The 25,747-nt window shown below is 41.0% G+C and overlaps 2 protein-coding genes across 4 annotated transcripts; both read right to left on the bottom strand.

Annotated features, from left to right (window-relative positions):
• Positions 1-4,080: 4,080 nt before the first annotated feature.
• On the bottom strand, positions 4,081-14,307 carry LOC148371963 (uncharacterized). Of its 3 annotated transcripts, XM_088326599.1 has the most exons (4): positions 13,900-14,307; positions 13,358-13,420; positions 9,151-10,671; positions 4,081-5,200 (listed from the first exon to the last, which is right to left on the bottom strand). In XM_088326599.1, exons 1-4 carry the CDS (start codon positions 14,060-14,062, stop codon positions 4,230-4,232), a joined length of 2,718 nt encoding a protein of 905 aa, XP_088182725.1. In that variant the 5' UTR covers positions 14,063-14,307; the 3' UTR covers positions 4,081-4,229. The 3 variants fall into 3 exon arrangements, with proteins under 3 accessions (XP_088182725.1, XP_088182723.1, XP_088182724.1); XM_088326597.1 differs by lacking the exon at positions 4,081-5,200 and having other exon boundaries at positions 6,128-10,671; XM_088326598.1 differs by lacking the exons at positions 4,081-5,200; positions 13,358-13,420 and having other exon boundaries at positions 6,128-10,671.
• A 2,178-nt stretch (positions 14,308-16,485) lies between these two features.
• Positions 16,486-25,387, bottom strand: LOC148371962 (uncharacterized). Its single transcript, XM_088326596.1, has 2 exons — positions 25,006-25,387; positions 16,486-21,197 (listed from the first exon to the last, which is right to left on the bottom strand). Exons 1-2 carry the CDS (start codon positions 25,340-25,342, stop codon positions 18,112-18,114), a joined length of 3,423 nt encoding a protein of 1,140 aa, XP_088182722.1. The 5' UTR covers positions 25,343-25,387; the 3' UTR covers positions 16,486-18,111.
• Positions 25,388-25,747: the final 360 nt, after the last annotated feature.

The following is a 25,747-nucleotide window of genomic DNA, read 5'->3' as shown; positions in this document are numbered from 1 at the left end:
CCTGCTCTGAAAACAGCTTACCTGTTATTGGGTCAATACGATTTCCTAGCAAAATTATTTTTGTTAGTGGTTCCAACAATTAACCTGGTAATAAAATAGTAACAACAAAGCCATTTTTTAACAATTACAACTTTTTACTCACAATTGTGACTATAGATGTCTCCAAAGAGTCCCTATAGAGAGTATATATAAAACCAATAAAAATCCAATTAATTAAAGGGTCAGTGCTTATTTGGCGCCTCACAGAGCTAAAGAACTTCATCAAAATCTGTTATTTCAAATAATAAGCAAACATACATGAACTATCATTTACATGTACATTTTTTAAAATACTTGTAGGTTGACAAAATTTTATTCATTTGACATGAGTGTCAGCTAGAGGGAGCTAGCATGCTTGTACGTCATCTTGCTGCTACAAGTACTGCTCAAAATTTGTCTTTTGTTTCATTTATCTCCCTTTTCTTTTTTTCTTGCTTTCTTTTCTGTTTTTCCACATTTTCTTCCCTTTTAGTTTTTGGGGGTTTTACCCTCGATTTTTCTCTTTTCTTTTCTTGTCATTTTTTCATTTTCTTGGTTTTAATTTCTTTTCCAAACTTCTTATTTGTTTTGGGTTTTTTTTTTGCAAAAGGACGGGCAAAAAACACGCATTTTCAGTTGCACTACACATTACAGCGAAATCTTCAAGTGTGCCTTAACATTTTTTCTCAGAATAAAAAGATAAACAACAACACGAAACCAGGATGACATAGGACTTGATTACGACTGATAGTGATAACCAAATATCTGGTGTCAAGAAAGATGCTTAGAATGAAATGCATTACGATTATTATATTACATTATTGACCCCTGCATACGTTAATGGTTCAGATCCTACCTCTCAGATAGGACGCACTGTGTTAAATATGGTGAAATGACATCTGAGCCCCTAGTTTTACCTGTGGTGTTCCGCAGGGTTCAGTACTTGGCCCCCTTCTTTTCAGCATTTACATGCTTCCATTAGGTGATATTATTCGCAAGTATAATATCAGTTTCTGTTGCTATACAGATGACATTCAACTATATCTTGCGATGGAGGAATCTGCCACACTAAACTGTGGACATTTGGAGGCCTGCCTCACTGATGTAAAAGAATGGATGTCACTCAACTTCTTGCGCCTTAACTCTGAAAAGACCGAAATGTTAGTTATTGGTCCATCTAAATGCCGTGACTTGTTCTCAAAAATTGCTCTGAACATTGACAAATGTAATATCACCCAAAAGGACTCAATTAAAATGTAGGTGTCATATTTTACCCCAATCTGTCCTTTCAAACACACTTTAAGAATATTACTAGAATAGTTTTTTTTTTCAATCTTCGCAACATTGCTAAAATTCGCCCTGTGCTGTCTCAGTCGGATGCGGAGATTATAATTCATGCATTTGTTACCTCCCGTCTCGATTACTGTAATGCACTACTCTCCAATCCCCCGAAGTCCAAAATCAAGAGCCTTTAGCTAGTACAAAATGTCGCAGCGAGGCTTTTAACTAAGACAAGAAAGTTTGATCACATTACCCCGATTTTAGCTAACCTGTATTGGCTCCCTGTTAGCATAAGATGTGATTTTAATGTTCTGTTGGTAGTTTAGCAAATCATGCATGGACTTGCTCCCTCGTATCTTTCAGATTTAATTTCCCCCTATGTTGCGGTCCGGAGCCTTCGCTCTGAAGATGCTGGTCTACTAGTGATCCCAAGGGCCAAAAAGAGAACTGCAGGTTTGAGAGCGTTCTCCATTCGGGCCCCAGTGCTGTGAAATGCTCTTCCCCCCGAGATTTGATCAGGAACCTCAGCAAAACCGTTTTAAATATAGGCTTAAAACACAATTCTATTAAATAGCTTATGAATGACCTATATTTCCTGTTGACAATATCTGTGTATTAATTGTTATTGCAACATCCATTGCAGCCAGGTCATCCTAGAAGGGGGGTTACCTCATATGCAGTCCCTTCTCAAGGTTTCTTCATTTTCCTCAAGTTGAGATTCTCGAGTTTTTCCTTGCCCTTATTTGGGTTTTAGATCAGGGGATGGTGTAATAATAGTCTGTGGTTTGCAATAATCTGTGGTCTGTGCAGCCCTTTGCGACTCCTTGTGATTCAGGGCTATACAAATAAACATGACTTGACTAAAGATATATTTAAGGGATAGTATATATTATCTGACCAATAGATACTGCTGTATCGTGTTGTGCGACCGAAAACAAATGGTTAAAAGCACAACAAAAAATTCTAATTACTGAGACTCAAAGAGACCAAACAGCACCATTTTCTTGTAACTTTTTTGTCCAACATTTTGAAAGGTTTTGGTTTTTCGGGATGGCATGGCTGCTGAGTCGCTAGCGTGTCCGCGGCACAGTTCTAAGGTCATGGGTTCAAATCCAGCTACCAGCCTTCCTGTGCAGAGTTTACATGTTTTCCTGTGCTGTGTGGATTATCTCCGGGCACTCTTGTTTCCTTCCACATTCTGAAAAACATGCACGTCAGGTGAATTGGCCGGTAGAAATTGTCCCTAGGTGTGACTGAGCGAGTGAGTTGTCTGTCCCTGTGTGCCCTTTGACTGGCTGGCAACTAGTTCAGGGTGTCCTCTGCCCACTGCCCGAAGTCGCCTGGGATGGGCTCTAGCACCCTCGTGACCCTACTGAGGATAAGCAGTGCAGATCATGAAGGATTTTTCGGTGTCCCTTAGCAGCAAGATGGTGGACTATTACGTCAGCTCCCTCTAGGAGAAGTTAATGCTATGTCAAATAAAGGCAGTTATTGACTTATGAGTATTTTTAAAAATGCATGTTTATTTGATAGTTCATGTATTTTTATCTTTACTTTTTAAATCAATATTGTTTGTCTTATTCGCTTTTACCACTGGGAGCAAAATAAAAGTTAGTGCAAGCCAATGAAAGTCATTTATTCTAGAGCCTGCACTATCGGCAAACTAAGATAATTGGTCAGTTCTGTTTACCTTCCTAACATAAATATTTATATGAAAATCTATTGAAACATATTTGGATACATAAACAATAAAGTGAAATAACCTAAATAAAGAATGTTGGCTTGTTAACTCAGCACCTTCTCGATTTCAAATGTTGAAATGTTTAAAATATGTTGTTTTAAAAGGCAATGAAATGGAAAATCATTAGTGTTGTAAACATCATATGATAAATTATTCATTTAAAAGTAATTTTCTCAATAGATGCCGCTAAACCTAGTTTTAATGAATCATGCAACTCTAAATGTATTTTTAAAAATGTTTTAATTTGATAACACTTTGTTGCCAACAAAGGGAACTACAGACCTTTTAAGTTGGCCACTTAGTTAATTTGAATCAGAGCAAAATAATGAATGTACTTTTAGTTGAAAGTGAGAATTTCCTCCAGCACGGCGGCGCAGTGGTTAGCGCTTGTGCGGCACAGTTCATGTCATGGGAACCTGTCGTGGGTTCAAATCCACCTCCAGACTTTCTGTGCGGAGTTTGTATGTTCTCCCCGTGCTTGCGTGGGTTTCCTCCGGGCACTCCGGTTTCCTCCCACATTCCAAAAACATGCATTTCAGGTGAATTGGCCGGTCCAAATTGTCCCTAAGTGTGAATGAGCGAATGAGTCGTCTGTCCCCGTGTGCCCTGCGATTGGCTGGCAACCAGTTCAGGGTGTCCCCTGCCCACTGCCCGAAGATGGCTGGGATGGGCTCCAGCCCCCCCGCGACCCTAATGAGGATAAGCGGTACGGCTGAGATGAGATAATGTGACATTTTTTATGTAACCGATGCGAATCTTGATAAGCTGACCTCATCCCATGTGTTGAAGGCGATTTAGAAAATATAACGATGGTATGCTTTACCCTGTTTGTCTATCATGTTCCCTTTTGTTTTGTGCAATCATTTGAATTTGAGGGATGACTGATAAATTCTTCAAAAGTATTGTATCAATACAGGTAAAAGAATGTTTATGGCCAAAACAGCAACCGGATTATAAAATACTCAATATAATGCATAGGCCAACTCACTCTGTGTTTCTAAGAATGTATACAGGCGAAAAACAAAAAGGAACAGCAAATGTTGACTTTACTGCCAGTTTATTAAAAATGCGAAAGAAAAAAACATCCATTTAGTTCATTGTTCTATCCTCTATCCTTGAAAATGTTAGCATTAGACTAATAGAGGTTACTGTGGTATAAAAACAGTCTACCACAGATAAATAATCAACCTTAAGTATCAGGTAAAGGCACTTCACCAATGGCATGTTTAATGTAATGCAAATGAAGTTGACTTATGTTGTCAAACTCCCGACCGCATTCAAAACATTCAAATTCCCTGCATGTTTTATCCTCTCTTACGTTTTCATCAGATTGCTCACTCAGCTCCAGTTCCTGTGTTGTCGATACTTCTTCCTCTTTCCCAATTCCCTCACTTTCAGGATGAGCAGACCCTTGATTGTTAAAAAGCTCTGCGGATACATGCAAAGTCTCCTCCGTCTTGTCACACATCTGCGTTTTTTGCTCCCGGTTGTCATTTTCAACAGGCATTTTATTTTTATCGCCGCACTTGATGATGGCCTTTTTGTTATCAGCATGCACATGAGCGCTAAACAGAACTTCTGTGAAAAAGCGTCTAGAACATTTGGAGCACTTGTACTTCCCCAAGTGGAATTTTTGCAGGTGTCTATTTAAGTTTTCCTCTTGTGTAAAACCTAGGTTACAAGTCAGACACCAAAAAGGCCTCGTTTCATGGACCTGTTGGTGATCCGACCATGCCGAGAGGCTATCAAAGATCTTGTTGCACGGATTGCACCTGTGTACATCCCCCGACATGTGCGACAACAGGTGATTGCGGAGCCGAGTTTCCCTGTGGAAACTCTTCCTGCATATGTGGCAGTGATACTTGGGGGAACTTTCAGCAATCTTGTTTTTGGTTCTTTTCTTGTGCATATCCATGTGCTTTTTATATGACAGCTGATAGTAGTAAACCTTCCCACAAGTTAAGCACCTGTAGGATGACTTTGGGTCGGCTTTTGATGGTGATGCATTTTTTTCATCGTGGCCGTCCTCAGCCTTTTGGTAATAAAAATCAACCGTCCTGTCCGCGGCCAGGTCCCAATTGCGAGTCTTCAGCTTTTCTTGAATGTCAGAAACATTCAAAGTTGTCGGTCCACAATCCTGCGCAACTTTGTTCTGCTTGGCTAAAAATAGGAAATGCATGGTTAAAAACGGTTTTGTTTCAAGGAATATTGGGTAGTGATTTTAGGAGAGATGATTAAAGACAGATGCAGATCATCTTAATCGTTATTTGTGTTAGTAAGAAGATTTGCAATTGAAAATGATGCGGCACAATATGTCAACATTCAAACCATATAACAAGTTTGGTCTTTTAAAAACACGGCTCTATAAAACCTTTTTACTAGTAGCACTGACGCCATCAAGTTTTGTAATCGACCGTTCAGCACAGGATTTAATGGGATTTTGAAATCAGTTGGCAGCAAGCAGACAAAGATTGAGTGTTCATTTCTGAACTGAATTCACTTGCGACATCACATTTTACCTGGATACTGCAAATTTGGCTTTGTTTATAGGTAAATTGGTAACAGTACTTAGCCCCGCAGAAGAAGCACATTACAAGGGCTGCATTTTAACCTAAAAACATGTAACTTTGAAGAGTCTTTGTCAGAAAGCGCCATTCTCATTAAGAGATCTCAGCCTGCCATATCGTGCGTTGACATCAGCCGTATTTTTTGAGTAAAAATTAAATATTCCAACCAACTTGAGCAGATGAAAGTAGGTATTTTTCCATCACCAACCAACATAACTCAGTACATTTTCCCCTTTTTACAATCCTCTAGCAAACAATCCGTCTCAAACTAAGTCTAGCCCCATGCCATCAAAACTGAGCAAATACAAAACACTTTTGGCCCCTGTGTAAAACGTTCAAAATTGTGATGCATTTCAAACGAAAATTCATAAAGTAAACAAACACAAGGCAAATAACTCATGTAAGCAATCATTCAGGAAATGACTATTAGTGACTTTACTCCAAATGGAGTGTCTTTTGAATATTTACAAGCACACAAATTTAGTGTAGATTTGTGTGAAGTCATTACACAAGCCATTAATGCAGACTATCATAGACATTTTTATTATAGCTCAAAAACAGCATGTAAACATGAGGGCAAAGGCAAAATTGTAGGTATGGGGTAAGGGGGATATCTTTATATTAACTTCACAATCTTTCTCCAGATTAGCTTTTATGTAACTTATGAACTAAATAAAAACAAGTACCACACTTTCATTTGATGAATAAATACCTATGTCACAATATAGAAACACATATTTAAAGGAAAGAGTTGGAGCTAGTCATGCAAAACAAAATATACAATATCGACATTAGTCCGACAAAGCTCTGCTCTGTAAGGATTCTTTTAAGAGTGCACAAATCGAGCTTGCTCAGTTAGTATAGTATTTTACAGTGTTTCAATATTTTAAATGACAGCAGAAAAATCAAACAAGAATTATTTCCCAACCTTGAAGAGAAAGGCTCTAGACATACATTCAGGTATTTTTATACAACTCTTTGCTCCAATTTCTCGAATTCATCTATTGGCAATGCATCCATGAAACTAATGATGATGAGGAAGGTATGAAGAGAATTTGGCAAAGCAGCACTGGTACCTTTTAGGCAATACTAATCCAGAAAGAATTAAGTGTTAAACAGAATTGACGGATAATTTCAACAAGGGATCTATCTCTTCGCCCAAACAAAAATCACAAGTCTATTAACTTTTACTTGTAAACAAACATTTTAATACATGCCTTGAGCATGTTTAGTGTAGTACTGGTACAAATTAATGTGATGAATAACAGTAGCAGCATATTCAAAACATTTAAAATTCTTCCTATGACTCACCAACGGATGGCTTGTCCTGAATAGACATGTCAGCCGCATGGAGGCCACTACAATCACATGCAGCACTTTTACAATGCAAACATTTGTAGTTCTGTGACGGGTACGATGAAGGAATTGATTCGCCACCATGAGGGCTGCCGTTACAAACTGACCGTCTTTTTTGTGTCAAGGTGAGAAAGGGGACAGCCTTTTTGGCCAAAAGAGCGCTAAGGCGGAGGCGGACCGCGTTCGGAAGCCGAAATCGAACCTGATCGTGCCAGGCAAAGTGTTGCTGCAGCTGACTCTCTGTTAAAAAGCCATTGCAGCACAGGGCACAACCGAAAGGGTGGCTTTTAGCCTTATTCTTGTGGCTTTTTAGGTGTTTCTCAGTCTGAAATGCTTTGCCACATTTGCCACACTTGAAAAGACATTTGACCATTGGTTCTGAGAAGTGTCTGCTAAGCGGCGGCACCTCGACCATGTGCTCAGGAGCTTGGTGCACCAGTTTAGACTCAGGGTGTGATTTACGGTCAGCGAGTATGGCATTAGCGCCACATAGAAGTACACGATCTTGGTTCGAAACACTCAAAATAGGTGCGCCACTTTCACTTATTGTTGTTTGATTATGTGGCTTTATTTCAAAGTTTGGTATTTGAGCGTCCAATGTGCTTTTGGGTTTGTCTTTCAAAATCTCTGACTGGGCCTGCACTGGTTGGTCACTAGGACCTCTGGCTTTGGAGAAGCTAACAGAGCGGAGAGGATTCTGGTACATTTTTTCAATCAATATTTTTGAGACGTATTCAGACTCTTTTTTCTTTTCTTTAGGTGAGGAGTTGGGTTTCTGTGTACCTCTATCTACTAAGGATTCGTTTACAAAAGATTCTTGTGCAGATTTTTGATGATCTTGCATACTTAAGTCCAAAGTCTCGCTTTTGTTTTTTAGGTCAGGAGGTTGCACTTGGCAGCCCTGAAAGGAGTGGTCAGAAATTGCTTGTTTAAGAGAAGAAATTTTGTCATTTGCGTGCCATCGTTTATGCGAACCGAGGGCAGAGTTAGACAAAAATCGCTTCCCGCATTCGGAGCAGGGAAATGGATAATCTTTCCTCATTTTTTCCTCAGGAGTGAGTAAGGACGGGGTTTCTTTTGAAACTTTGTTGTAACCTTTACCATGAATTCTTTTATGCAGATTCAAAGCCCCTACAACCGAAAAGCTTCTTTCACATTTGTCACACTTGTATTTCAACTGATAAGTGCTAGGATTTTGTGCGCGGATTTCCTCCTTTTCGTTTTTAAAATTGTGCAGCAACTTTGTAGTGCCTTCCTGTTTTTTCTCAGGTTTGTTACTATTTACATTTTTAATCTGACCCTGTGTTATATGATCCTCATTTTTTGGACACAACTTTTTGTGTTTCCGCAAGGAGGCCCTATTGCTGAACCGTTTGTGGCAGGTGGCACACTGATGGTCATCCTGCCGGACACTGGAACGGGGTGGCGATGGTGAATTCCCGCCCTCGTTCCCATGATACTTCATATGGAACTTCAGTGCTTTGGCCCTGGAAAACAGCTTACCACATTGAGGGCAGCTGTATGTATTCTTTTGCAGCTGTTCTACTTGATGCTGAAAAGATTTACTAGGTGGAGGGAGGAGGTCATTATGCACGACCTGGTGTCTGAGAAGACTGGAGAAAAGTCGGAAAGACCTGTTGCAGAGATCGCACGTATAATTTCCGTCTTCGTGTGTACGCATATGCAGCGTCATAATCCCCTTGTGCCGAAACTTTCTGCCGCATACAGGACATGCTACTTTCATGCTAGAGCGGGAACGTCCGCGGTGTAGCTGCTGTGTAGCGCCGGTTCTGAGCCTTGCGTCTACGCACTGACTTGGGTTTTGCTTATGATGCGAGTAAGCACCTAAAGACCAAAAACCTTTCCCACACTGCTCGCAGTGGAAATTCTTGGGGCCAAGAAGAGTTTTTTTGGGATTGTATACTTTCTTAGTTGCAGATATGTTTTCTTTCCTCTGTATAGAATTGTTGCTAATATTGTTCTCGAAGCTAGACATCGCGCAATCTTGACAGAGAGGTCGTTCATCATGTTGATCGGACAAATTCGAAAGATTGGTCCCACAAACGTCACAGCTAACATTTGTCTGCTCTGATACATCTATCTGGTTTAAATCTTGGTTAGTTTCATTCACATATTCAGGAGTATGACCCGCTTCAATATTACAATTATGAATTTCCACTGACTGACCTTTATTTTGTCGTCTCCTCCTACGAATGTTGTGCCACGACATGTGAGCCCGCAGTGATGTTTCGCTACCAAAGTAACGGTAACAATTTGGACAATTAAACCATCCTCGGGTATTGTCGTTTTCAGCTGATGTCGCTGTTTGGGGATGCGGTTCCTTGGTGTGGTTCAGGTCAACCTGTACAATTTTCAAGTCAAGCTCTGGTTTTGAAATCAGATTCAGGGCTGAAGCGTGGTCGTCCCTCTCCTCATCGGATAACGGATCATGGTTTGGGTTGAAGTCTTGGTCAGCCTCCGCCTCGGACTCACTTGGACTTATTACCAGTACATTAAAATCCCCAGGTTCATAACTCCCCATCTCATCTTCTTCAAGCTCATTTACAACATGCTCTTCAGATCTAATGTCAGGAAGAACGTTATCTGCCAGGACCTGATGCCTTAAGTGCTGAGTTGCTGTTGGTTCTTGTTGTAAAGTATCCTGCTGGAGGAGCTGAGGTGAATATTCCTGGGTCTTTTTCTCAGAATCTTTAGACATATCTTCATGTTGACGTTGATGAGAGTGAAGTGCTGATGCTCTGGAGAACTTTAAACCACAGTCTATACATTCAAATGCCTTCTTCTGCAGTTGGTCCACTTGGTGACAAAATGACTTTGCTGGAGTCTCGCCACTGTGCACTACGCGCCAATGTTTGAGGTAGAACGTCTGCCTCAGGAACACTTTCCCACAGGCCTCACAAGGAAATCTGTTTGGTGAGTCTTTTGAATTATTTTCATGCCATTTCTGATGATTGAACCAGCCAATATGCCCATGAAATGACTTCTTACACTCCCGACAGTAAAATACATTTTTCCTAAGTTTATTTTTCCTCCCATGTGGAAAGCAATCAATATTAAGACTGAATCGCTGGTGTGCCCTTAAATTAACCAATGTCGAAAAATTCTTTCCACAGGTACAGTCAAAAACCTTTTCAGAAGTTGCAGAAGCCTGACTTTTAACGATCTTGTGTGTTGGATCAACTTTCTCGGCAGTTCTGCGTCCTGAGGTTTTGTTTTTTCGTTTGAATAACTTTTGTTCATGGCCACGTCGGTGGGCATCAAGGGCAGATGCACGAGTATAATTCCGCCCACAAGTCTCACACTGAAAGGACTTTTTCTTTAGATCATCCGTTGATAAAACTTCGGAAGCCTGGATGTGGACACGTTGATGATTCAGATAGTGTCCTAACATGGCATAGGTTTTCCCACATTCATCACATTCATAAAGGTTTGGCTTTGTAGCCTTGGTACCCTGCTCTGTGTCAGAAGGCCGACCCTGGTTGGTTTCAATGTGGGATCGGAATTCGCTCATGTCAGCAAACGTCAATTTATTAGTACTTTCCTCAACTTCGTCAACGATATCGGACTCATCCATTGGCTCCAGATAAAGTGTGCACTTTCCATCAGGGTGTTGATGCTTGTGATCCAAGTAGGCTGCTTCTTCATTGAAAGCTTCCCCGCAATCTTGGCAGCAGTGCAGCCCAGACTCTAAAAAGTGATATGGCAGAGAATTCCACACAAATTAAAAACGTTACAGCCAGAATTTATTTTTTTTAATTTAAATTAAAGTTTGTTTTTTTTAATCAACTTAACTGCAAAGGGAAGAACAACATGATGAGAGCTTGACTGATTATCGGGTGGGCCGATTATCTGCACTGATGTTTGGGAATGTGACGGTATTATTATTGGCTATTTTATTTATTTTTCATTTTTATTAGTTAGGCTCAGACATAGCCAAGCCTCTCTCACCCTGACTTCCTTCGGCCTTACCCACACCGTGCCTTCTGATTGGATAAGCGACCGGGGGCAGAGTCACTGAAGCAGGAATAATAACTTTAGAGAAAACAGCTGCATCTCTGCTAACTGCTGAGTCCTGACATGCATGTGAATCAAAACCGGTAATAATATTGAGATTTAAAAATGTCAGTGGTAGAAAAGCATGTGTCTGATTAAGAGATAGCGTAAAAAGTGCGATTCACTGGTTTTAAGGGCTCGATCACACAGCCGTTTGCGTCTGTATCGCGGCTGAATCACGGCCAGAAATTTCTGCCCGTGAAGCAGACGCTGTTGCCTGCGGTGGAAAATGCGCAAAATTGGCCAACCCGCTGTTCATCCGTGGTATGCCCGCGAAACAGACGCCGGCGGCTGTCCCGCTTCCTCATCGCGTCATTTCCACGTCCTTTCCGCGGGTGGACCACGGGTATAAAAGCTGCCGAGCCGGGCTCTAGAAATCATAACCGCTCAAGACACAGTCCCGTGAAGATCAAGATTTCAAGCTATGGCACCGAAGAAGAAGCCAATATGTTATTGTTGTAATAGTTTTTCATTTTTATTTTATTATCTTGTTATGAAATGAAAAGAAATGTCAAGAAATAAAAATGGATTAAGACAAGGTCACTACGGTGATGGGGATCCATGTCCACCCCTTGACGTCTCGAGCACAACTGACGTGTGTTCGGCAAATCGCGCTGTATATTCGCGGAGAAAGGCGTTTGACCGTCACACGCGTTACACACGCTAATTCACGTGATTCAGCCGCGATACAGACGCAGAACAAACGTGCAATGACCGTGCTCCACCCGCGATTACCCGCTAAAATTCAGCGTCCTACCCGCTTGTAACCGCGCCCTGGCCGCGGCCGTAGCACGTCGTTCCGCGTCTGTACCGCGTGTGTACCACGTGTGCCGCCCGCGGTTACCTGTGGTCTAAAGTTTTGAGCAGCGCAAAACTTTTTCGCGCGGCCAACCGCGTGTGAATTTCTTGCCGCGTGTAAAGCACGGCTGTATCTCGTCTGTATCGCGATCTCAACGCGGGCAACAGCGTCTGCTTCACGGGCAGAAATTTCTGGTCGTGATTCAGCCGTGATACAGACGCAAACGGCTGTGTGACCGGGCCCTAAGGAAGCACGTTCAGGTGAGAACTGATATATTAGCTCTTATCATAACATTAGTTTGTCAATCAAACATGTTTGTTTGTGAAAGAAACAAAGCATAAAAAGCACACATAAGTGGAAGGCTGAGTGATTAGCTGTTATCATTATGTTAGTTTGTCAATCTTACTCTAACACTGGAGTTTTCATTTATTTTTAATTCGCAAGCCGTTGAAATTTCAGACCACTTTTTTTTTAAAGTTAACTTATGTAAGTTGTGTTGAAATTGCAAAATAATTTACTGTAAAGGTTTCAGGGAGCTATTTAAGTTATCATCTACCTTTATACAAGTTGCTACCAAGCTTAATTTTATTTCCTGCACTGTTAGTTTTTGATTTAAGTGAAAGATTAGTCTTGTTAGTTGTGTTGAAATTCTAATTTATTTTGTTTGTTTATTTGGCAAAAAAAATAATAAACTTGAATAGACAAATTACCTTAGTTTATATTCTACATTAGGGGGTATCAAACATACGACCTGGGGCGCATTGGCGGCCCAAGGGAGAAGGATATTGTGAGGCTCTCAGCTTAATATGTAAATTAAAATTTGTGAGTTAAATGTAGGAGCTTGATATGGATGTTCAGAGATTATATAATTACTGCTGTTGAACTGAAGCTTAAGAACAGAGGATTCCCCTCACAAATAATTTATGGGGAGGTTCTGCCACGTCTTTAACTAGTTGTATCTGCTTGACCATGGTCATAAAATACAATTTGGCTGTATTTCCTACATCATAGAAGTTAAATGATCCGATTCTTATTTTTCAAAAAGCCATGTTCAGAAAAGTTCGCGTTCATAAAATTAAAGGTTAGACATACACCAGAATCTGGATTACAAGTATTTGATTTTTCAACTCACATATGTAATATTTTCTGATTGGTTTTCTTACAAATTAAATATTTGCTATTTTGGGAACTTATTTTGTTTAGACTTTCTTTCCTCATCTCATTATCTGCACCGCATATCCTCAGTAGGGTCGCGGGGTGCTGGAGCCCATCCCGTTAATCATCGGGCAGTGGGCAAGGGACACCCTGAACTGGTTGCCAGCCAATCGCAGGGCACACAGGGACAGACAACTCGCTCGCTCATTCACACATAGGGACAATTTGGACCGGCCAATCCACCTGGGGCAGCATGGCGGCGCAGTGGTTAGCGCATGTGCGGCACGGTTCTAAGGTCTTGGGAACCTCCTGTGTGGGTTCAAATCCAGCTACCGGACTTACTGTGCGGAGTTTGTATGAACTCACCGTGCTTGCGTGGGTTTCCTCCGGGCACTCCGGTTTTCTCCCACATTACAAAGACTTTCTTTCCTAGTAAAACACATTTGAAAGGTATAATTTTAATAAACCTGATGCCAAACCTCAACCAGATTAAAGATTCAGCAGCCCCCAAGAAAAGCAATTTTGAGACTAATAATCTGTCTGGCTGTGAGTAAATAGGTGCCACGTTTTTTGTAAGGTTTGTCATCGCTTGATAAGGGGAATTGGAATCAATATCAAGGGGAACAAATGGCTGAGGTTGACAGGTATGCTACTTCCTATTCAAAATGATCGCAAAGAAAACACATTGTTTGGCCTTAAGAATCCGATCACAGTGATGTTATGAAATTCGACGCATAGTTCTGGCTATTTTTTGGTTTGAACAAATTTATTGACACTAAAAACAGAAAACAATCATGACAATCTCAACAGCAATTAAGCACATTCACAATATTATATTCCAATATTACGTTTTTAACAGCAAACACAAAGTGAGGTTTGAACAAACCAACCGAGGATGGGATTTTTACCTTGGCCCGAGTCAAGACGCTCGCTGTCCGCTGTGTTATCGGATGGGAGAGCCTGGTTATGTGCCGATGTGACATCGGTAGCTGGGGACTTTTCGACATTCACGGCGGTAGACTGCTCCTGGCCCAGGACGTCTTGCACCCCAACGTCAAGAACCTGGTCCATCCTCAGTGCGGCGTTTTTGTTAGCGATGGCCTGATTTGATAGCGTGTTAGCAAATCAGTAAGAACATAAATTCTTAGGCGAAGGTGAAGGCTAAGGATAAATCAAGTAAATGAATTCGCATTTTATTATACAAATATAAATGGTCGATCTTCAAGCTGTGAAAACGATTACTAAACATGACTGACTCGTGCGGTAAACTAACGTCGATTCCTTCTCCGGAAGTTAACTCTTCTTCGTTAGTTTTGTTGAGCGCAAGGAAGCTTGGGATTGATTGACCTCCTATAATTTTTTTATGCAAATGAATGTGCGCCTCCAGGCTGTACTCGCCCAAGGCACACCACACGAAATAGTGCCCCTATGACCCTTGCGGTAGTCAAGCCCCCCCCAACCAGCTACATCTATTTTTGAAATTATTTCGTTGTTTTCTACTTTTCCTTTGTGGGGTATGGTGGTTTTATTGTTTTGATTTTGAATATATCTCCCTTGCAAGGAAAAAAATGGAGTAGTAGGCATTTAAAAGCCTTGTCTTCAGCCTTTGAGTATTCTATGATTGTATTGTTAATCTGTTTTTATTATGTCCTTTCTTTAATAATTAATGATTGGTGTTGTTTTGTGCTGTGCCCAAATAAAAAGCCACAAACATAACACATATACACTTCCATGGAAAAATTCCATTGCAATGTTGTGTTAACATTGTAACCAAACTCTATAAACAATCCAAATGACAAGAAAACAAAATTAACAATCATGCCACAGAGGAAACAGATAAGTTACATAAAATATTATCACATTTACAAATCGTTATATACATATATCACATTGAAAGGCAACAAAGGAGCTTTTTCAGCCCATACATTTGCACTTGTGGAATTAGAGTTTAACTACAATGATAATAACACTTTCAATAAATTTTTCTTTTGGCTTTAATGTATGTTTCTGAGTCATATATTCCAAGCACAATATCCTTCCAAAATAGTTTGACCTCCTTTCATTTATGTTTGAATCAACATGAATTCAATAGATTTTACCATTTTTTCAGAATTGCTTGATGTCAACACAATGTTAATGAAATACTTTATTTGAATCATTTGGGTATTTGGTGGTACAAATGACTTACAATAAAGAACCAACATTTCAAGGAAGACTATAAGTTCGAATCAATTACCAAAATCAATTCATACATTGTGCAGCAAGGCGGCGCCGTGGTTAGTGCGTGTGCAGCAGTTCTGAGGTCATGAGATCGAACCTCCTTTGTGGAGTTTGCATGTTCTCCCCGTGCTTGCGTGGGTTTCCTCCAGGCATTCCGGTTTCCTCCCATATTCCAAAAACATGCATGTTAGGTTAATTGGCCGGTCCAAATTGTCCCTAGGTGTGAATGAGCGAGCGAATTGTCTGTCCCTGTGTGCCCTGCGACTGGCTGGGAACCAGTTCAGGCAGTCCCCTGCCCACTGCCCGAAGATAGCTGGGATGGGCTCCAGCACCCCTCCTGAGGATAAGCGGTGCAGATAATGGATGGATGAAATTCATACATTGTTGCAGTGGTGGGCCGTGAGGGCCTGCACGACCTTCTCTTCTGGCCCCATAAATATCTGAATCATGTGATGTTAATTATATTTTGTCCATCAATGAGTCCAAATTGTGTCAGCTCCCTTTAATTTATTTTCCCTTTAGCTGCGCTGCTTCCAGGTCTACAGATATGCAGGACCTTGTAAGACCTAACAAGTGACAACAAAACTGTTGGCTTCACCAATCAGAATACCAGTTGATTCAAAATTGTATTCTTGAAAGTGTAAGGTAACGTCAACTCGAAGGCTTTCGGTGATGCTTCAAAGCGATTCCACCAACAGCCAAAGAGGAAATATACTGTTGTTTTTATTAAATTGTGCAAGCCTTTTTAATAGCAGGAAAAGGATTTTTCTGTCACTTTAAGCCCACCAAGAGCGGTACGAACTATAAGCGGTACGAACTGCACAGTGCGAACTACGCATAGTACAAACTACGCGCAGTACGAATCATAAGCAATGCAGATGCCTTAGCAACATTAAAAAAAAAAACTATTGTCTCATGGAGCTTTATATAACTGATAAATTATACTAAAAAATGTTAGGAAGGAAACAGTGGAGGAAAATATTACCACAAATACAGGCTACACTCGCTTAAAACAGGGGGGGGGTGTTGATTAATCAATCACATTAAAAAGGATATCATATTTAATGGAGGTCAGCAGATATATACTACCATGTAAATTGCAGTCAGGGGTAGAAAACACAATTCGCAACAATTGTATGAAAGTAAATCTAGTCATCAAGTTTAAAAAGAAAATCTGATTCAACAGAAATGTAAAAATGCTGAATAGGTGTAGTTTGTCAAGTTTTATCTTACAAATAAATAAAAAACTGGCAATGGAATTACCAAACATCGAATAAAATCTTTTCATTTATTTATCCAACTACTGTATTACATCACATACATCTAGCATTCGATCAGGGGTGTGCAGACTTTATTTTAAATACCCATTGCACTGTAAGAGTTGCATAAACAGTATTTCATTGCATGTGGGACATTTCTGTGTACTCAACATGGTGTAATGTCCTTTTTCTGTCAACTTAACTCACAAACTAGACCTATAATACAGTACCGGCATGGCAGAGATGCAGATTGTACTCATATAATGCACAATTTAAACTGTACAGACTAAGCCTTTAAATCGTTTCAGATAAGAACATACAGATACAGCCAATCTAAACCATTCCTTTACATTTTCTATTGCAGTGTTTCTCAACTCGTGGGTCGGGACCGGAAAGTGGGTTGCGGACACATTTTTTGTTGGGTCTCAGGCGTTTGTCCAAAATAATGCTAAAAAGAAGAAAGATGGAGGGTCGATAATACAGTAGGTGCAGATAATCCCTGCTCCACCACATCTTCCTGTTTAGTCAATTGCACATCACAATTATTTTTTTATTAAGACTTTGTTTCATTTCCTGTAATGGGTTTCCCAAGAAATTTAGGGATAGAAAACTGACAGCGAGTCTAAGCAGGAAATGATTGCAAAATACAAACATATTGTACGAGTTTCTGCCATTGAAACACAGTTGAAGGTACAGGAAGTGGTTTTAAAATGTTATGTTCCGAGCTTTTTCGGCTATGTTGCTCTTTATTATAGACACAATTAAGTAACTATTGTTGTTTAAGTACACGATTTTCAAACATTTTGGTTAGAAACCTTTTACTATGTGGCTATCTTCAAGCAGTTTTAGGATGTCGCTTATATCTGATGTAGTATATATATGGTACTTGAAGTCATTTTGGTTTTGCAGGTCATTACGTTTTTGGGAAAAAAGGTGAGTGTATTTTACTGTTTCTCTTTCAAACTGCAAAATAGTTTCATTCGATACATTTGAGAAGTGGAATTTTTGTCTTGAGTAGGGTGCATCTTGTCATTAGGGCGGAATGGTGGGTCCTCGAGTCAGACCAGTTAAGAACCACTGTTGTACAAAACCCTTACTAAAATGGGTAAAGGTTGTTTTTTGGATTATGATTTAAGCGGAACTCATTATTGCTTTTTGCAAGCTGTGCCTTGATCGGTTGATGTCTATGCCGAAAATATTTTTTTCGTTGGCAGCAGGTAGCAATATGGCTACCATAAAGCCCCACCCCCCAAAATATCGGAGTAATAACAGTTCCACAAGCACAATTAAAATGAAAATTTTATGAAAATAGGGACACATAATAAAAAAATCACAAGCTGATTTCTCCTTTAAATACAAACATTGGCAGTAAATGAAATAGTAAATTGGTCCACGTCCTTTGGAAGTCGTCCACCCAACACAGAAGTATTTTCAAAAATGAAACATTTAATGCTTCTTAACACAAATAAAAACAGTTTTAGCTATCTTATTCAGAGCGGAATAGAACAGTTTAAAAAGTGAGCAGCCTAAGTTTTGTCGTTTTACGCTTTAATACCAGTTGAAGACAGCTTCTCTAAATGCACAAGTGACCCTCGGGGGGAATTCAAGTTTTGTTGCTACTGTTAAAAAAAAAAAGAAAGGTCAAACTTCCCCTCGCGCATGTTGCAAGTAATGCAATTGAAGATCCATTTCCCGTGGAAAGGAGCATCCGCATATCATGCACTGCAAAAGACGTTCTTGTGTAAAAGGCAAACGGGCTCCCAGTTTGTGAGCATTGGTCTGCGGGGCGAGCTGAGGTAGGGCTTGAATTTGAGGCAAGGGGGGCCTTTCAGTCAGGACAGCCTGCGGTGTGAAGAAAATATTGGGGATTTGGGGTCTCGACAGTGGGCCGACTGACAATGTTTGAAGAGAGTGCGTGTGCGTACCGGGCAAAGCCAGAGCCGGGAGCGTGGTGAGCGTTGGGGTAAAAAAAGACGGCGGCTGATTTAAGATGATCTGATTGGCAGTTGCCATAGGTTGGTGCTGCAGCTCCTGAACACCGCCCGGCTTGAGATGTCTGGTGAGGAGTAGCTGATGACCTATGGGGTTATTTTGAAAACCCCAGACTGTTGTGCCTATGGTTTGGCCGAAGGGATTGATGGGGATGGAGAGGTTTTGTGTTGCAGTCTGATTCTGTACATTAGCCCAAGAGGCAGCCACCTGGTTCGGCTGAATCTGGAAGTTTTGACTGGTCATAACTTTCTGAGCGAGGTTTTTTTTATTGGAGGCCCCAAGGGGGGCTTGAATACCCCACATGGTGCTACCTATCACTTGGGAAACAGTGGATACTGGAATAGGGACACTTCGATCGATATGAGCTGAGGACGACGTGCCTGAGACGCCTGGAGTGACAGTCCTTGAATTCTGTGACAGCTCAGGTTGGCTAACAGTCAAAGGTATTGCTTGAGGATCGGTCTTGTGTTGTGTTCCTAGCATTCTTGATGAATGGAGCTCCTGACCGGCCTTGTTACCGGAAGTGACCACAGGGGGTTGGACGCTCCATAATGCCGTGCCATCCCCGGAGGACATTCCCTGTGAGGAGTGGCGCATAGAACTGAATGACGTGGTGCCCGTGAGTTGGGCTTGTCTCTCTGTTCCATCGATTCCAGAAGGACCGGCGGGAACAGAGGGTCGCCCGTCTGGCTGTTGCGATGAGGGTGGTCCGTCGTCATTCACCTGCCAGTGAAAAGGTTGGGGTGGTACTTCAAAAGCAAACACTTTTGACACCTGCATCTCCTCTTGAGGCGAAAGCATAGAAGAACGTGGAACGTTCTCTTCTGCCCCCAATGATCGAGACAAATTCCAGCCTAACCTTCCGCCTCTCCTTCCCCTGCTCCCTCTTCCTCTCATCCTTCCGACAGACGGGCTAAAACTCTTCCGAGAGTGAATCTTCTGATGCACCAGCAAGCTACTCACCCACGAGAACGTTTTGCCACACTCGCTGCAGCAATGCGGTCGCTCTCCCGTGTGCGTGTTCAGGTGGTCTCGGAGTAGGTACGCCAAGCCAAAGCTTTTATCGCAGATGTTGCACTTGTGGGGTTTCTCGCCTTTATGCGAGAGCATGTGCCGCTGTAGCTGCCTCTCGTCGCTGTAGCCTTTGCGGCAGCTGGTGCAACGGAAGGGCTTTTCCAGATGAAGCTTCTGGTGGGTCTTCATGTTCTGCAGGAAGGCAAAATCCTTCCCGCAGTCGGGACATTTGTAGGGCTTTTTGCCCGAGTGGATGACAACGTGTTGCTGCAAGTAGCTGCTGAAACGAAACCCTTTGCCGCACACGTTGCAATTGTACGGCTTTTCCTTGGTATGTATGCGCATGTGCAACTCTAACACCGAGCGGTGGCGAAACATTTTGCCACACTCAGGACACTTGTGAGGCTTAATTCCGATATCGTCATTTTGAAATTTCACTTGTGGATTTTCACTGGTTAGCAGATTTTCACTGGTTAACTCCTTTGGCGGGGATACTGGCGCTTTATTCAAGTCTTTCACCTCATTCTCATGGGTTTTGAATACATGAAATCTTAAACTGACCTCGTTGTGGTAGGTACATGGGCAACATGGACATTTGTGGCCTTTGTCCCAGACTTTATTCATCTTTGGGGGCGACTGGACTCCTCTGTCCTGCAACTCATACTCCAGCTCGTGGAAATGCATGTGACTTCTCAGGAGGGCAGGCGAGCTACACGTTTCGGGACAAAGCGGACAGGTGAAAGTGCGTTTGGGTTTTTCAGTCTGGTGTACAGTCTCAATCCTTGGCTCCACTGCGGTTTGCTCTTCGGAGGGAAGGGCATTGGATTGAAGTCTGTGTAGGCGGCAGTGGGCCCTCATGTTTTGAGCAAAGGCAAATTTTTTACCGCAATCGGGACAGGAAAATGGCTTCTCGCCAGAGTGCAGGTACTGATGCTGTTGGAGGAGACTACTGTACTTGAAGGCCTTGCCACAAATAGTGCACTGGTGTGAGCGTTGTTGGTCAGAATGCTTGCGCCTGTGGTGTTCCATGACAGAATTGTACCGGAAAGCCATGCCGCACTCGGGGCATTCGTAGGGTTTGAGGATCGGATGACATCGTTGGTGGTGGCGAAATCTCTTGTATTCCCGAAACCTCCGACCACACTCCTCGCACGTCCAGATGCTTTCCTGAGAATGGGTCATCATGTGCATGACGACAGAACACCTTAACTGGAACTCTTTGCGGCACAGTGAACACTGATAAGGCTTGTAATCTGCATCCTTGCAATAGTGGACCCTCAGTTGTTGCACCGTGGGGAAATATTTGTCACACGACGCACACTGGAAATCCTTTTGTTCTTTTTCCACATACGTTGGATCTTCCTCTGGCTCCCTATGCACATGTCTGTGTTTAATGAGACTGTGGCGGTCCTTAAAGGAAAGCCCGCATTCTTTACAGGTGAGAGGGGCCACTTCGTCCTTTAGTGCGTGGCTGTGCCGGTGAAGATAGAACATCTCACGGCGTGCGAAGGTTTGTCCACATTCCTTGCAGACCATGCGACCCTTTTTCGGCTTGGATGCGGAATCAATGTCTTTAGTTTTCTCACTTTTTTCATCCGCAGACTCAGTCGGGTCCATTCCTGCCACTGCATCGTCCGATCTTGGTTCTTTTGTCGGGCTTAGTCCACCCTTCGAACTGCAGATAGTCATGTTTGACAGTTCTTTCTGTGCCATCTGTGGAACTGGAAAATAAGTGCCACTTATTAATGAGTACATTCAGAGAACAGCTTTTCTATGATTTAATCGTTAAAACCCCAAATTTAAAAAATGTGTCGAACACAGTGGTCACTTTTTGTTACTGATTGGCACAAAGGGCAACCAGTTAATATGCATTTCTAAATGACCAAGTTCTAATTACTAGGAGTTGAAATAGGTTTACTCAACCACTAAACAATGTGCCAGTTAAAAATCACAACATACCAGTCCAGCCCAACTGATTGCTCCCATTATTAACAAGTGCACCTAATTAATGACAAGAAGACAGACTATATACAACGAAAACAATTTGTGTAAACAATATTCTATTATTTACCAAATAACAACACAAATAATGGTTTCGGCATCTTAGTTCTTCCGCACTTAAATTTAGTGTTGCTTATCATACAAAGCAGTGCAGGATTTCACAAACTTTCTTCATTAAAAATCTACAAAGACATTGTTGTCTCCCACCAGTGACCAAGATTATTCGGATTACAGCCAAAACCGACAAGAGGACACTGTTCAATAAAAAAAAAAAAATCCTGTAAAAATTGTTACGTGATGGCAAACAGAATATGAAATGATCAAAAACACAACAAATATGGGGAAAATATAAGATGACGGTATGTCACAATGACCCAACAATAGAAAGCTATCTTCAGAACCTGCCTGCGGGTAGTGTTGGGAGTAACGTGTGACAAAGGTACGAGTTTTTGGAACGCGACTACTTTTCTTTGTAACAAGTACTGTAACACATTAACAAAATTCCATGACTGTACTGTCCTTACATCACTGTGTGTTACTCTGCTACTTTAAAAAAAAAAAAAAATCTTCTTTAATGGATCATTTTTTGCTCTCGAAGTATCATACGACTCTCAATGCGCCAGAAACGCAGCGCTGATAACAACATTTTAAAAGGGTGGCCGCGTTTATGTGTTCGTACGGAATACAGTTATGGTGGCACCGTCTCCAAAAGAGAACAATAACACATAATTTCTCCCTACTAATTCATTTTACCATACATAGTCGCATCATAGCCTTATCTAAAGCTATAAAATGAAATCCTGATATCAGGGGTTTGTTTACATTCGCATATTTGGTTGTGTCTTCAGTAACGAATGGTGGGCAGCGCGTGGGGGAGGGGGCATGGCTTACACAAGAAATACGAAATCAATGGGGCAAACGGGAGCACTGAATTTAGAGTAAAAGTGTGCTGAATTTTGTTCTTTTAATTTGTAAAATTATTTTTGCAATACACCATACCTGGAGAAAATATATATATATTGGGCATTAAACAAACATGTAGAAGGAAATATCGAAGTGGTTTGACGACAAAATGGATATGGAGTGTCTCCGCTGTGTTAGTTTACAAGCTCTCATGCACAAGCCAAGAAATATGAAGGGTTTACCGCTTCCAAAGGTTTGGTTACAGGTTTTCTTATATTTATTATATAATGTGGCTATTATCAAGCAGTTTTAGTAAGGCAGCTAGACGTAAGTGTAAATTTAAATCATTATTATTGTGATTGGCATTTGAAATATGGTAATCAGAGCTTTAGTTTGGCTGGCGTTAGATTTTACAAGCTAGGTAACTTAAACAATTGTTCACTGATGTACAAACAAGAACCTGAAGTTCAGAAGGAAAGTGTGTATGTGTAGAGGTTAGGATTTAAATAAGTTTCATTGGGTTAAACGTGCAGCACTAGTGTAGACATGACAACATGGGCTGGCGTCTCGTGGGCCAAACCGATATGGCCGACTGTTTACATTCGGGGATGCACATGACATCACGTGAAAACTATCCATGTGTTAATTAGTAACTAGGTAGTTACTTTTAGAGAAACACGCTACTTTTGGGTGTCAGTAATCTGGGGAGTAATTAAAGGATTCTTACACCTTCACCAAATTCAAGCACTTTTTAAGGACTTTCAAAGCAAATTTTCCAATTTCACCAGTAGCATTAAAAGAAGATATCCAAAGTGAATCAATCCATAGCGCTGTTGTTTGAGGTCACCGAGTGCTGCCTGTAGTAAAAAGATCCAGAAAATGTGATAAATCCTAAGCCAAATGTTTAACCATTGTGCCCCATTTTATTAGTGTTTGCTGGAGTCTCCCTTTGCTTTATATTAGTTTATATTTATATTTGCTTTATGTTAGTGGTCTATCGAATCACTGATGAAAAACATGGCGACAATTTCAAGCATTTACAAGCACTTAAACCGGAATTCCAGCACTTTTACAACCTTGCCACGAGACATTGAAATCCGATCATTTTCAAGGGATTTCAGGCACCTGTACGATTCCTGTAATTACTTTTTTTAAATTTCAGTAACACGACCTTTACTGTGCGTGGACCCCTCAGGTGTTCTTGAGGCAGGACCGGCCCTTGCCTGCATGGGGCCCTAAGCAAAAATTAGATTTGGGGACCCCTATTGCTTGATATTGTTCATACCTACTAGAACGCATTCCATGTTCTACTCCAGGATTGGGCAACTATTTGGAGTCGTGGGCCGCATGTAACAGGTTATAGTTCTTTTGAAATAGATTAGTTTCATCAAATTAGTTTTGGAACAAACACAATTAGAGCAAAATAGTATGTTAGGTGCCTGTTTTAAGCACTTCATTTGTTGTTTAGCTTTGAAGTGTTACTGTAGGATTTTCTCTTCGTTTTTTTTTGTTTTAGTATTTCTGAAGTTGGATTTTTATTGAAGTTCTGTCGTTTTTGTAGTGTTACTGTAGTTTTATTTTCGTACTATTTTTGTAGTTTTTCCTAAACTAATTTTATGTAGTATTTCCGGAGTAGTATTTTTTTTTAGAATTTCTGCAGTACTTTTGTTGTACTTCGAAGGTAAATTTTTGTTGTATATCTGTCGTATTTTCATAGTATTTTTGTATTATTACAGTAGTTTGATGAATATAGAATTTTGGAGTATTACTGTAGTATTCCTTTTATTTAGTGTTTTTGTATTATCTTTGCTGTATTTTGTAGTATTTCCATAGAAAGATGATTTTTTTGTGTATCTGTAGTATTTTTGCAAAACAGTGATAGTGTAGTTTTATTTTTGTAGTATGCTATAAGTGTAATTTACAGTATTTCTGTTGTAAACCTTTTGTAGTAATATTTTTGTAGTCATATTTCTCTAGTAGTATTTTATATGCTATTATTATGTATTTATATATTTTTTGGTATTTCAGTAGGTTTATAAGTGATGTATTTCCAAAGCAGTATTTTAGTCATATTTCTGTAGATTTTGTCATATTTTAGTATTTTTGTAAAATCGCTGTAGTTGTCTTTTTTTAGTCTTTTTTTGAGTAAATAATTCTGTAGTAATATTTTGCAATATTAGTATTACTGTAGTAGTATTTTGTAGTAATTTTATACTTTTTTAAATTTTCAGAATGAAAGAAAAACAATATATGAAGTCCCTGTTTTTAAGCAATGTTTTTCATAGTGACTTTTGTAGTTATTGTGTAGTATTTTTGTTGTATTTCTGTTGAGGTATTTTTGAGTGGACACAAATTGACAATGGGGACAATGTCGGCACCTACAAAGCTATCCACTCTTGGGGGGGCCCCATAGTGGTTGCGGGGCACTGAGCAGCTGCTTAGTTCGTTGATACGTTGAGGGGCTAATTGGTGCCCGCGGGCACCATGCTGGAGACCTATGGTCTAACAGCTAGCGCGATTGGGTCGCACAGAACATTGAACAAGAGGCAAAAACACTTTTAGGAGTAGGAAACAGGCAATAACAACCAGTATGTCAGTCAAACAACGACCTGGCCCCCACTTAACTATTTTCTTCCGAGTGGGAGTCCTCCTCTTCGGTCTCGGGGCAATCAAAGGGTCGCCGTTCATCTCCCAGTGACTCGGCCATTTTTGGCTCCCATGAGTTACATATTTGGCCGTCTTCAGACTCAATAACCTCGGAATGGCTGGGCGAGGAAGCGGCGTTGTTGGCGCCCTCGTTCTTGCTACTGTGACACCCCCGGGGTTGAATGGGCGTATTGTCCCCCGTGTAGTCGGAAGGGCCTACTTCTTCCGCCGTGTCGGTCTCGCTCCCTGATGTTTGGACTTCTTCCGCCAGAGAGTTATTTCGTCGCGGAGGCTCCGATGGGTATATGGCGGCCATATTAGCATGCCCCCTCCCTTCAGCACCCCTGGCATGCTCCAGAGGCAGACGCGCAAATTTCATCCGAGGCACGCGGAAATTACATATCCGGGTCGATGTTTCAAAATAAAACAAGAAGTATTTTACGGGGGCAGACGAGTAGGTTTAAGAGAAAGGGAGAAACTGAGATAAAGATAGCACAATATAGGGAGACAGAAAGGAAAGAGGAAGAGAAAGAGACTGAAAAAAGAAAAAGAAATAAGGAGGGAAAGGAAGGAGAGAGAGGAGAGATAGAGAGGAGACAAATAATCAAAGAAGTGAAAGTGAGTTAACGCTGATAAAATAAACTTCTGGATTCGTGATATCTCATTTGCCTTCTTTTATCATACCCAAACAATAAAGTCAACAAATGTCCGAACAAAATGT

This window comes from Urocampus carinirostris, chromosome 2 (genome assembly GCF_059441175.1).
Source record: "Urocampus carinirostris isolate Australia breed hairy pipefish chromosome 2, RoL_Ucar_1.0, whole genome shotgun sequence".
In the NCBI taxonomy this organism is placed as follows: domain Eukaryota; kingdom Metazoa; phylum Chordata; class Actinopteri; order Syngnathiformes; family Syngnathidae; genus Urocampus; species Urocampus carinirostris.
This window is presented reverse-complemented; position numbering and strand designations above follow the sequence as displayed.

Bases quoted from the DNA above. Each gene is read 5' to 3' on its own strand.
- LOC148371963 (XM_088326597.1), bottom strand. From the start codon at position 14,062: ATGGACCAGGTTCTTGACGTTGGGGTGCAAGACGTCCTGGGCCAGGAG. The intron at 13,421-13,899 runs GTAAAAATCCCA...GTGTTTTACTAG, and splicing joins GCGTCTTGACTCGGGCCAAG to GAAAGAAAGTCTTTGTAATG. The intron at 10,672-13,357 runs GTGAGTTCATAC...ATCACTTTTTAG, and splicing joins AGGAAACCCACGCAAGCACG to AGTCTGGGCTGCACTGCTGC.
- LOC148371962 (XM_088326596.1), bottom strand. From the start codon at position 25,342: ATGGCCGCCATATACCCATCGGAGCCTCCGCGACGAAATAACTCTCTG. The intron at 21,198-25,005 runs GTTAAGTGGGGG...CTTATTTTCCAG, and splicing joins CTCCCACTCGGAAGAAAATA to TTCCACAGATGGCACAGAAA.